At 36.1% G+C, this 12,515-nt stretch overlaps 1 protein-coding gene across 3 annotated transcripts in view; it reads left to right on the top strand.

Moving 5' to 3' along the window:
• The window catches only part of WASL (WASP like actin nucleation promoting factor), a 65,215-nt gene extending 53,266 nt beyond the window's left edge, over positions 1–11,949 (top strand). For 2 of the 3 annotated variants that reach the window (XM_082400089.1, XM_082400090.1), the window contains 2 exons: positions 6,660–6,768; positions 9,309–11,949. In XM_082400089.1, the coding sequence (XP_082256215.1) occupies positions 6,660–6,768; positions 9,309–9,370 (171 nt within the window). In that variant the 3' untranslated portion in view covers positions 9,371–11,949. The remainder of the gene's footprint in view (positions 1–6,659; positions 6,769–9,308) is intronic. The other variant, XM_082400088.1, reaches the window with a different exon arrangement.
• The last annotated feature ends 566 nt before the right edge of the window (positions 11,950–12,515 follow it).

Here is a 12,515-nt window from a genome sequence, read left to right as displayed (position 1 = left end):
CCATATTTTAAAGTTTCTGTGTCTGAAATTTAGATTAGTAGAGAATCAGACTCCACAGAAAATTCAAAGAGTTCTAATTAGAATTTCTATAGTGACAGATAATTTTGGATTCTCTGAATCGGTTGAGGTCATCGTTTAATCTCTAGAGCAGAGGTTGGCAAACTTTTTTCTTTAAAGGACCAGATAGTAAACATTTTAGGCTTGCAGGCCATATGGTATCTGTTACAGCTGCTCAACTCTGCTATTACACCACAAAAGCAGCAGCCATAGACAGCACATAAGTGAATGGGCATGATTGTGTTCTATAAAGCTTTATTTATGGACACTGAAATTTGAATTTCATATAATTTGCACATATCACAGATATTCTTCTTTTGTTTTCTTTCAGCCATTTAAAAATGTGTAAAAATCATTCTTAGCTTTAAAAAAGTTATACAAAGACAGGGGACAGGCTAGATTTGGTCCATGACAGTAGTTTCCTGACCCCTGACCTAGAGCCTAACCTGCCTAACATTCACATGCTTCCTCTGGGCCTTTATGTGTGGTCTCTCAGTTCCAGGAGGAACATTTGCTCTGCAGGGCTTCAGGCAGGTTATGGATGGTAGATTTTTCTATGCAGTAAATGGAGCTGAAAGGAGATTTAATTGAAAATTATTTGCAATGTGTAGAGAATTATGATAACTTCTAAATCTCAGAAGCTTTAGCTAGGAAGAGAATGATGGCTAGGGAACACAACTAATCGAATGAAAGCATTTAAACGTTAACCTAGCGCAGATTTAAGAAACTTCTTTAAAATGTGTCTACATCTTTTCTTAATATGTATTCAGGATGATACTTAGATCAGCCTGTGAACAATCACCTCTGCTCCCTCTCCCCATTTAGTTCAGACTACAGGTTTCTCAGGAGCAGTTGAAGAACTTTGAATAGTTGTTGGTGGGGAGAATTACTGTCAAAATGACCACAGCCCAGGTGAATAGCAGATTTTAATGGGGTCATACTTTAGAACTTCAAATACATAAGTGGACCCTTGGACAGCAATGAGAGTTAGGGGTGCCAGCCCCCTCAGCGGTCAAATCTGTGTATAACTTTTGCCTCCCCAGAACTTAATTACTAATGGCCTACTGTTGACTGGAAGCCTTAGCAATAAACATAAACAGTTATTTAACACATATTTTGTATATGTATTATATACTGTATTCTTAACAACAAAGTAAGCTAGAGAAGGGAAATGTTATTAAGAAAATCATAAGGAAGAGAAAATACGTTTACAGTACTGAACTGTATGTATCGATACTGTAAGTTTACCTCATCTGTTTACAAGATGAACGATCTATCTGTTAGCACCTACATCAATTTGGTCAATATTGTCTTATTAATATAATACAAACACTGTAGATGTTATATGTAATACTAACAGTAGACATCAAAAATGAAAAGAATGTGAGAAATTTAATATTATTTACAGGTATAACAATTCATGCAGCGATAACAGAGAGGACAGCCGTATGATTGCTTTATGGTAGCCTAGCATATTTAGTATGATTGCTTCACAGTAGCTAGTGAATGAATCATTATAAAGTTTTTTATGGCATACGTTAGTACAGTCATATTCATAATACTGTATTGGGAACATTGTTATATTTTTTTTCAAAAACCACTCGCTGTGAAGGTAGGCAGATATGCAGTTTCTCCAGTTACGAGAGAGAGGGGCATACTGTATGGTAATGTAATTCTTCGAAAGCAAAGTTGTAAAACGTAAGAAAACTAACACAGTATTAATTTTATAATTAAATATCCCTCACCTTATGCCTATGTAAGGAGCAGCTGTCCACTTCAACTCTTGCACACAGTGTTCTACATGATGAATACTTAGGTGATGATGATGATGACACAAAAATATTTCATACAGTTCTTGCTGCATAGTTATTAGATTTTCACACAGAGACACACATACACAACAGATAAATTTATTAACTGTACAGCATGATGATTACTATTCATTAAGTGGAAGTAGATCATTGTAAAGGGCTTAATCCTTGTTGTCACGTTGAGTAGGCTGAAGAGGAGGAGGAGGAAAAGGAGGTGTTGGTCCTTCTTGCTGTCTCAGGAGTGGCCTCAATGGAAGAGGTGGAGGGAGGGGTAAAGGGAGGCAGGAGAGGCAGGCACACTAATTTTATAGAACTATATCATATTGGGTTGGCCAAAGAGTTTGTTCGGTTTTTCCCGTAAGATGGCTCTAGTAGCGCTTTAGTTGTCTTTAACTTCATTCGAAACAATTTTTTTAGATTGTATTGTGACAGCTGTCATATCAGCATGCATTAAAAAAAAAAAAAACTTACCAAAAATTGGTGAATTTTTGTGTAGCCATTTTAATATTGAAAATGGAAGAAAAACAACATTTTCAGCATATTATGCTTTATTATTTCAAGAAAGGTAAAAATGCAGCCGAAACGTAAAAAAGGATTTGTGCAGCATATGGAGAAGGTGCTGTGACTGATCGAACGTGTCAAAAGTGGTTTGCGAAGTTTCATGCTGGAGATTTCACGCTGGATGACGCTCCACGGTCAGGGAGACCAATTGAAGTTGACAGCGATCGAATCAAGACATTAATTGAGGACAATCAGTGTTATACCATGCTTGAGATAGCCAACATACTCAAAATATCCAAATCAAGCGTTGAAAATCATCTGCACCAGCTTGGTTTATGTTCATCGCTTTGATGTTTGGGTTCAACATAAGCAAAAAAAACCTTCTTGACCGTATTTCCACATGCAATTCTCTACTGAAACATAACGAAAACATTCCGTTTTTAAAACAAATTGTGATGGGCAATGAAAAGTGGATACTGTACAATAATGTGGAACGGAAGAGATCGTGGGGCAAGCGAAATGAACCACCACCAACCACACCAAAGGCCAGTCTCTGTCCAAAGAAGGTGATGTTGTATATATGGTGGGATTGGAAGGGAGTCCTCTATTATGAGCTCCTTCCGGAAAACCAAACAATTAATTCCAACAACTACTGCTCCCAATTAGACCAACTGAAATCAGCACTTGACGAAAAGCATCTGGAATTAAGTCAACAGAAAATGCATCATCTTCCATCAGGATAATGCAAGACCGCATGTTTCTTTGATGACCAGGCAAAAACTGTTACAGCTTGGCTGGGAAGTTCTGATTCATCCGCCATATTCACCAGACATTGCACCTTCAGATTTCCATTTATTTCGGTCTTTACAGAATTTTTTTAATGAAAAAAATTTCAATTCCCTAGAAGACTATAAAAGGCACCTGGGACAGTTCTTTGCTCGAAAAGATAAAAAGTTTTTAGAAGATGGAATTATGATGTTGCCTGAAAAGTGGCAGAAGATAGTGGAACAAAAGGGTGACTACGTTGTTCACTAAAGTGATTGGTGAAAATGAAAAATGTGTCTTTTACTTTTACTTGAAAACCAAAGGAACTTTTTGGCCAACCCAATAATTTCCTTTGTTTTAGTTTTAGTACCCATATCATAGAAGGGTCCATGTTGTAAAAGAAGTCAAATGCAGTCTTGAATAATCCGAGAACCCTTCTTTCTGCCAGATTGTCTAATGTCAATTTGTTTTCCTGGCACTGCTTCTTCTACATTTTCTTCATCATCCTCTGGCACTGGTTTGGAAACACTCATCTTTATCAAGTCATCTTCTGTTAATTTTTCTGGTGTGGTGTCTGTTAGCTCTTTTATTTCTCCAAGATCCATATCTTGAAACTCTTCACCACCACTACCACCATGCCCCGCCACCTTTTTTGCCATATCAATGATCTCTTTCATGATTTCCTTGCTTGGCTCTGTTGTAAATCCTATGAAGTCATATAGAACATCTGGATACAGTTTCTCCAGCAGGAATTTACTGTTTCGGGCTTGATGGCTTTCACCGCTTTTTCTGTAAGAACAATGGCATCTTCAGTGATGTAATCCTTCCAGATTTTCATGATGTTGTCTCTCTTGGAGTTGTCTTCTGTAGTTGACAGTTCTTTACATAGAGTACCATGTGTAATGAGCCTTAAAGGTCTTTATGACCCCCTGATCTAGAGGCTGAATTAGACATGTTGTGTTGGGGGCAAGTAGACCACTGTGGTGTTGAAGTCATGGGGTTCTGGGTGGCCTGGGCACTCTCCAATATCAAAAGAACTTTATAAGGTGGTCCCTTACTGGCAAGGCAGCTCCTAACTTCAGGGACAAAGCATTGATGAAACCAATTTAGAAAAAGGTTTCTCCTTGTCCAGGCCTTTTTGTCATCTAACCAAAAGACTGGCAGCTGGTGTTTATCTTTTCCCTTCAACAAGAGTTAGCAAATTTATAGATAAGGGCAGTCCTGATCGTAAACCTGACTGCATTTGCACAGAACAGCAGAGTTAACCTATTGCTTCTCAATCCCGGTGCTTGCTTCTCTTCCTTACTTATAAATGTCCTTTGTGGCATTTTTCTTCCAGGGCACTTATAGGACACTTTCATCTACATTTAAAACCTATTCAGGCAGATATCCTTTCTCCTCTATTATTTTCTTAATGGCATCTGGAAACTCCTCTGCTGCCTCTTGGTCGGCAGAAGCTGCTTTTCCTGTTATCTTCACATTTTTAAAGCCAAAATTATCAAACCGCCTTTCTAAAATTACCAAACCGTCCTTTGCTGGCATTAAATTTTCCAGCTTTAGGTCCTTCACCTTCCTTTTCATTTAAGTTGTCATATAATGACTTCACTTTTTCTCAAATCATTAGAGTCTATAGGTACACCTTTCTTATAGCAATCCTGCATCCACATGGAAGCTGCATTTTCAATATGAGATATAAAGTTATTTCACAAAAAGTGCAAGGTTTTTGCACCTGATGGTGTAGCTGCAGCGATGGTTTCATGAATTTCTTGTTCTTTTTTTTATTATGGTCCTTAATGCTAGATTCATTTATCTTGAAACAGTGGGCAGCTGCAGCTGCAGACCTCAATCTACAATATATATCACACAATTCAACTTTTTCTTGTAATGTCATGACTTTTCTCCGCTTCTTGGGAGCACTTCCAGTGTTACTAGTGGTACTTCGTATGGGTCCCGTGGTTTTGGTCAAGGTTTGCAGTATTGCACTAAATACAATGAAAGATACATGAGAACTGCGAGAGATCACTTTTTACTGTGATATGCGATTTATTGGAGGGACAAACTGCTCACACTAATAACATCACAGGGAGTTTTAAGCGTATACTCACAACACTTGAGCGTACTGAAATAGCAGTAGGAGGTGGGTACAAAGTTATTACAGTAGTACAATGTGCACTACAGTTAATCTTATGCAGTTATGATTTAAAACTGCATCTTTATGTTTGTTTACGTTTCTCTCAACAGGGAATGGTGCCGTGTACAGTCTGTGTATAAACTTTAATAAATTCTATCTTTTTGTAATAGATTTGTGTATATTTTATGGTAGTAAGTGATAAAATAGATGTGTATCTATATATGTTTTATGCATTCATGACATATCTAACTTTTTCTTAATTTTTTCCATATTTCTAGGCAGTGTGATTCATATGTAAGTTTTTTCAAATGTAGCAAATCTTTAAAAAGTTTTCCAATATATTTGTTGAAAATAATCTGCATATAAGTGGACCCATGCAGTTCAAACTCGTGTTGTTCAAGGGTCAACTGTGTGTGTGTATGTAATTATTTAGTATAGCTGTGCTATTTCACTTTTAATTATACCAATATCATACCATTCTGTGGATAATATAAGTCCAGGGACAAAATTAACAAAATGACTGTTTTGTATAAACGACTGCTCATTTTAGTCAAAGTGCACATACAGCAATAGCTTCTAAATTGTATTTTTTTTTCCTGAATCTCTACAAACTTCCTGTAGTCCCTTTTTTAATGAGTGTTGGAATCAGGGATTATTTTTTATAGAAATTAGATTTTAATGAGACCCTTTGATATTGATTTTTTCCCCCAAATGTAGTTTATATTAGGTAAAGTACTTTAGTTAGGGATAGTTAGTTGCCTTGTGAGGTACATTTTGAAAGCTACGCATCTGATCTCCTTAACGAGAAGTTACATGATATGAGAAGGAAGGTTCATTTTGAATTCTAGTATATATATTATATATTATACATATTTATATTATAACTTTATATTAAGTATAATATTTAAAGTTGTAAAGCTGAGTTTTTCTAGGAGACAGTAAGTCTCTTTAATTGCTCTTAGATATCCTAAAATGTTCTTCTCCTCTAATAACTCTAGGAATCTAAATACTACCTTAGTTTTGTAAAATGATGTCCTTTGATAATCGTTTTAAAGTTTCTCATCAGCCAAGGCTTTGTGTACTAGAATGAACAGAAGTAACCCAGCTGTAAGGGCAAGTATTATTTAGGAAAAAGTTTGACTGTTGTATTAAATTTGGAAATGTATTAATGGCTTATACATTAAGGAGGGGAAATGTATCTTGGAGAATTCTTTTAAGGCAGCAGTTTTTTTTCTTCTTAATTTTGTTAATCCTATTCTAGGCTTGATTGTTTGCTTTTTTTGTTTTGTTTTGTTTTAAAATAATAAAGTGATTCTAAGAGAGAAAGATTTTCTGGAGACAGAGATTTTTTGCTAAGGATGTGTTACTAAATTTTGCTGATTTTCCTTTCCAAGGTATCTGATGGCCAAGAGTCTACACCACCGACACCTGCACCCACTTCAGGAATTGTAGGTGCATTAATGGAAGTGATGCAGAAAAGGAGCAAAGCCATTCATTCTTCAGGTATATTTGCATGTGTATATGTATATTTAATAAATTTGAATATTTGAAGTTCTGTTTCTCTTTTTATTCTGTGACACAGTCTTTGCTAGATTTTTCCCTGCTATTGAATAACTTATTGATGTAGGTTCTAGGATATATTTTAAGTTGTTGCAACTGTGACTAGTCTATTTGAAGCTTAATGGATGTCAAGACACCACTGTCATAACCATAAATTGGAAGAACAACTTTAGCAAAATGACGATTTTGTTTCCTAAACCAGAAATACTAATAGAATGCCTGGCAAACGACTTGTAAACAAGGCTGGAGTCCTGAATCTCATTCCTGTGACATTCTTGTGACATAAGAAATTTAGGTTTCCCTGATTTGCAAGAGTTGGGGCTGAGAAATGAGATAATTTATACTGTTTCTAGGGTTTAGTAAAGAATCCTAAAGTTTTTTGTTTCCTCTTTTTTGTTTTTTCCTAGAATAAACTAGTACTTATTTGAGGTTATTAAACATATGCACACCACCACGTAAATGAATGTCACTTTTAAAAAAGAGAAAGAATATGGGTTTTGCTGATGTGATGGTTGAGGTTTACTGGAGAGCATGATGCACTAGAAGCAGATCTTTGTTCTTATTAAATCTATTGCTTACTCCCTGTGGTGGACCTCAATTCTCCAATTTGTTACATGGAGAGAATTCATAAATCAGATGATTGATATGAACAGTAAGTAAACTAATATGCAACTAACGAGCAGATTGCCTAGCACATAGTAGGTGTTCAATAAATATTATTTTCCTTCTCTTTCTTTCTCCTTAAGGCTGTGGGTATCTAAGATCTTTTAGCAAGATTTGTTTTTCTTAAATAGGCATTTTTATTTCCGTACCGTGTTACAAAGATAGGATAGGTTAATTCAGTCCACAAATATTTATTGTGGAATAATAATAAAATAAAAAAACAACAAAAATCCCTGCCTTCATGGAGCATGCATTCTAGTGAGAAAGAGAGAGACAATAAATAAAACAAATTAGAAAATATGTATATTAAATGGTGATACGTACTAAGGACAGAAATTAAGCAGAAAAGGGAGATATAAGGACTAACAGGCCGTGAGAGGGAAGTTCATTTTGAAAGAGGATAATGAGGCCTACCTAAGATGTCATTTGAGAAAAGACCAGACGGAGTTCAGGGAGTAAACCATGTAGAAAACAGGAAAGTGTGTACAGCCAGTACAAAGTTCCTGAGGTTGAGGAACAACACCAACCAAGGTCAGTAGGGCTGGAACAAGATAGCAAGAGAAAGAGGAATAAAGGAATGTAGTATGAGAGGTGGCAGGGGGCCAGGAGTAAGGCTTTGGAAGCCATGAATGTGATGGGAAGCCACTGGAAGGTTCTTAGCAGAGGAGTGGCAGTGATCCAAGCTAGAGATGATGCAGGTTTCAATCAGGTTGGTAGCACCTGAGAAGTGGTTGGACACCAGTTATACTTTGAATGTAGAAGTCATTGGGTTTGCTGATGGATTGGAAGTGAGGTTTGGGAAAAAAAGGAGTGATGGATAACTCTGAGGTTTTTGAACTGAGCAGCTGAAAGAGTGAAATTTTCATTAACAGAGTGGGAAAGATTTAGGAGTGGCAAGTTTGAAAGGAAAGATTAGGAATTTGGTTCTGTACATATTAAATTTGAGATACTTATTAAAAAATTAAAAGTAGATATTGAGTAGACATTTGGTTATGAGTCTGGAATTCAGAGGAGAGATGTGAACGGTTAATATAAATTTGCATGTCATTAAGATATACATGGTATTTAAAGTTATGGAACTGGATGAGATCATCAAAGTGGGTATAAATGGAGAAGAGAAAGTCTAATGAGTTCGGAGCACTGGAGAGTGTGGTATCTTAGAAGTCAGGTGAAGAAATGTTTGAAGGAGGATGGAGTGATCATCTGGGTCAGGTGGGTATGACGGGTCAGGAGAATGAGAACAGAGAATTGAGCTTTAGCTTTAGCACCTGTAGGTCCTTGGTGACCCGGAAAGAGCAGTGTCAGTGGGTTCAAGGGAGAATAGGGGCTAGAAAAGGAGGTTAGGTATTGGGACTGCCTACTCCGTTTCCTTTATGGCTTAGTACTGATGCGGTTCCCGCCTGTCACTGGAATTATAATTGAAATTGGTAGACAAACAATGTGCTGGTTATATATTTTACAACTTTTCTTTAAAGACAGTCATTGAAGGGGCCTTTGTTGGATTTGCAATATGTGACCCTAAAATTCAGAGAGATCAACTCAAATGTGATTTTACACGTAAAGAAACACAGGTTGAAACTGGTTACGTAGATACTTAGGGACTAGAACCCAAGTCGTCTTAGTCACTTTCTAATCTTCAGCTCACTATCAAATACTCTTTAGATGTATTTTATTGATTCATTTTAAACCATCTTAGTAACTAGATTCCTCCAGGTTTGTGTTTTAGAAGCTGAATAATTAGAGAAGTCCCCTAAGAATTATGAAACGTCATTTTATTTATACATATGTTTAAATTGTTTGTATTAATGATTCTCTTCTAGATGAAGATGAGGATGAAGATGATGAAGAAGATTTTGAGGATGATGATGAATGGGAAGACTGATCTATATATTATATATATATTTTTAAGGTGAAATACTAAACACTGCTTTCTGTCTATGGATTCTGTAAAATTATCATGTAAATGTTCTACCAATTTGCTGTATATTTTTGTTGCCTTTTTTGCTTTTTTTATTAATCTGTGCAATACCTCATTTAATCTGTAAGGGTTTGTCATAATCCTCTGCAAAGCTACTCCCTGTTACTGTGTGCACGTTTACACCAGGATGCTCACTTAATTCGTGAATATTTCCCATTCCATCAACAAGGGAGTTTAAATATTATATGTGAGACTGACAAAAACCTTAATGTAATTTAGTTATAATGCCAGAAGGAAAACACTATTTTCATACCCTACTTTTTCTGTACCTAAATTTTCTTATTAAAATCTAGTATAGCACTACATTCTTTTTTAAGTGATGCAAACTTTAGTTTATTTAGCCCCTTCATTTTGAACACATGCCACATGAATGTTGAAGCTGATACATTGCACAGTTCTCTAGACATCACTACACTGATGCAATTTCTCAAATTTTAGCAATATGCGCTATGTAAAATCACTACAGAGATGCTAGTTGGGAAAATGAGTAACACACCTCTTACAGCAGTATTGCCTGTTACTGTACAGATGTGGTATTTGGAGGCTGGAACCATAAGGAGCCCTTGCATACCTATGCTTGACTGAGGTTATTTTTGTGCTATAGCAAATGTGGCAGGCTCTTTTAGGCAAAAATTTTAAAAATATTTTTGGTACTATTCTGAAACAAAAGTTGTTGAGGTCTGGGGATCTTAGAGATAATTTCGTTCTACATGAACTGAAGGAGGCTATACATTGTGGTTACCTCAATATTTGGTTAAATATACTGTAAAGATCAGAACATCATAAAAGTGGTGTGGAATTAAGTATTTTTATTTTGCAGTCTGTATGGATTGAGGTATTCAGAAATACCAGATATAAAAATCTTACCTATTTGGCAAAGGTATACACTGTAATGATGAAACTATTATGCTGTTTTTTTTAAAGTTTGATAATTTCTCAAGATTTTTGTCAAATGTCAGGTGAAGGGTTACATTTCTCTTAAAAGATTGGTGGTCCCAATGTCAAATTTCTTGAAATACAAAACTGAATGACAGATTAAAAAAAAAAAAAAACAAATAAAACTTTACAACCTGCACATTTGTTATGTATGCTAAATGATACAATGCCTCTCTACAATACATTAGTCTGCCTAAAGGTGGTTGTTTCATATTTATAGCATTAATTATCATACCTACCTACTTTAAATTTTAGGTAGAAAAATTATCTGATTTACATACAGACACCTATTTTTCTCACATTGAGTCATACGCAGAATGTAGTTCCAAATGTATTTCATTACTATAGTCACAACATCCAACTAAAAATTAAGCTGTCTATAATTGTACCAACCAAAATCTAGTGTTGGCATGATCTTGACAGGCTGGACCTGCAAGATGTGGCTTGAATTTTAACCCGTTATCACATAATCTCTAGTGATCATGCATCTAGTTATCATGAGAAATAATTTAAAAGGTTTTGTTGCTGAAAGCAGTCAGTGGTGCAGTAAAACAGTTAAGTTATTCAAAGAATGTTACCTACCTTGCAGGAATAATTTAAGAACGTGGGAAAGATTCTAGACTTTTTTGTTACTTGCAAAAACAGTGCCCTCTGCTGCTGGAAACCTTTTTCTGCTTACTCTCATTTTTATTGTGGCTTGAGCTCTGTGGGTCTGGTGTGGATGAGGCTGGACAACTACTAACCAGTAAAATTAGAAATTTGTGCAAATGGTAAATAGAACGTTGTAATTATTTTAAAAAAATAATAAACGTGTTCCTTTCTTTTGTTTTAGACATTATACAGAATTTTTAAAATATCTTAGAAATATCTTTAAAGTAATGCCAATTTAAGATCTCTGTTAACTTTGGGGCAAGGAATTCAGGGTTTCCCCGCTGACTTTGTTATGATAAAGATGTATCAGGAGCTGCTCTGAGCAGAGGATATCGATTCTTTGAATTGGAAACACAATTTGAAACACGTCAGGTGGGTATAAAATTTGCCAGTGATAATCAAGTTTATTCTTTCTTCTTAAAGGAAAAGTAAAAGACTTTGTTGTTGTTGTTGTTTGTTGTTGTTGCACAAAGTCTGAGTCGTTATTGGTTGAAACACCGCAGCTTTGGAGCTCCGTCCAGCCGCGAAGACTAAATCCTCTTTAGACGTAAAGGTTGCATGTTTCAGTCCCCCACCGCCTTGCGTCGTGGACAGCACTACACCCGTGCACCGCCTGAGAGCCTCCCACGTGTGCTCCAGCTAAATGGTTGTCTGACAGCCTTCGCCTTTAACAGACTAGCATGAGGCTTTTTATATCTGAATGCTACGTGATAGACAGTTTCAGCTTAGCCACATGCTGTATGTATGAGATTCATAAAGACTCTCAATCATTCACTTCCATTTATCAACCGAAATTTTGTTTAGTATGTGAAATATTTTTTTGAAATGTATAGTGAATAGGATGTTGCACTGGTGGCAATTCATCATGGAGCATAATAAAATTAATTTGACCCAAATAGCATAAAATAGTGTGTTTCTTATTTGTGTATTGTCAAGAGATTAAAATGGGTAAAAAAATCTTAAACTGTAGAGTATAGTAACGGGTTCATAGCAGTGAACGATAAGGGTTGAAATTTTTAGCCGACTGCATGCCCTGAGAGTTGGAGTGTGCCGTTAAATAAACACGGTAAGCAAAAGAATGTTACACCCTGTTCTGGGAAACGTGAGGGCTGCTCAGCTGTTCCCCTGGGAGCCACTGCTGTGGTACACAGAGCATTCACATTGCAAGGTCAAACCAGAACTCTCGCACACCGAAAACGTTGCAGTTTCCTAAATCAGAGTGATAGTGGAGTTTACTGGTAGTTGCAGTAGAAGCCAAATATAAAGTTCATGTGGGACTTAAATAGCTTTTAATAAATGGTATCAAAGATGGTGCTTCCTTTTAAATAGGAAATTCAGTTTTTGATAAATAGAATTTTCTGTTCTACTGGCCCTGGCACAAGTGGGTGTCTGAAGATTAAACTGAGTTACGGAATCCAGCGTGTAGGATGCTACAAAATGCTTTCAAAGAGCGTTAGTCAAA

The sequence above is a fragment of the Balaenoptera borealis genome (assembly GCF_965194805.1).
Source record: "Balaenoptera borealis genome assembly, chromosome: 7".
Classification (NCBI taxonomy): domain Eukaryota; kingdom Metazoa; phylum Chordata; class Mammalia; order Artiodactyla; family Balaenopteridae; genus Balaenoptera; species Balaenoptera borealis.
Note: the sequence above shows the minus strand (reverse complement) of the source record. Positions and strands in the feature narration are given on the sequence as shown.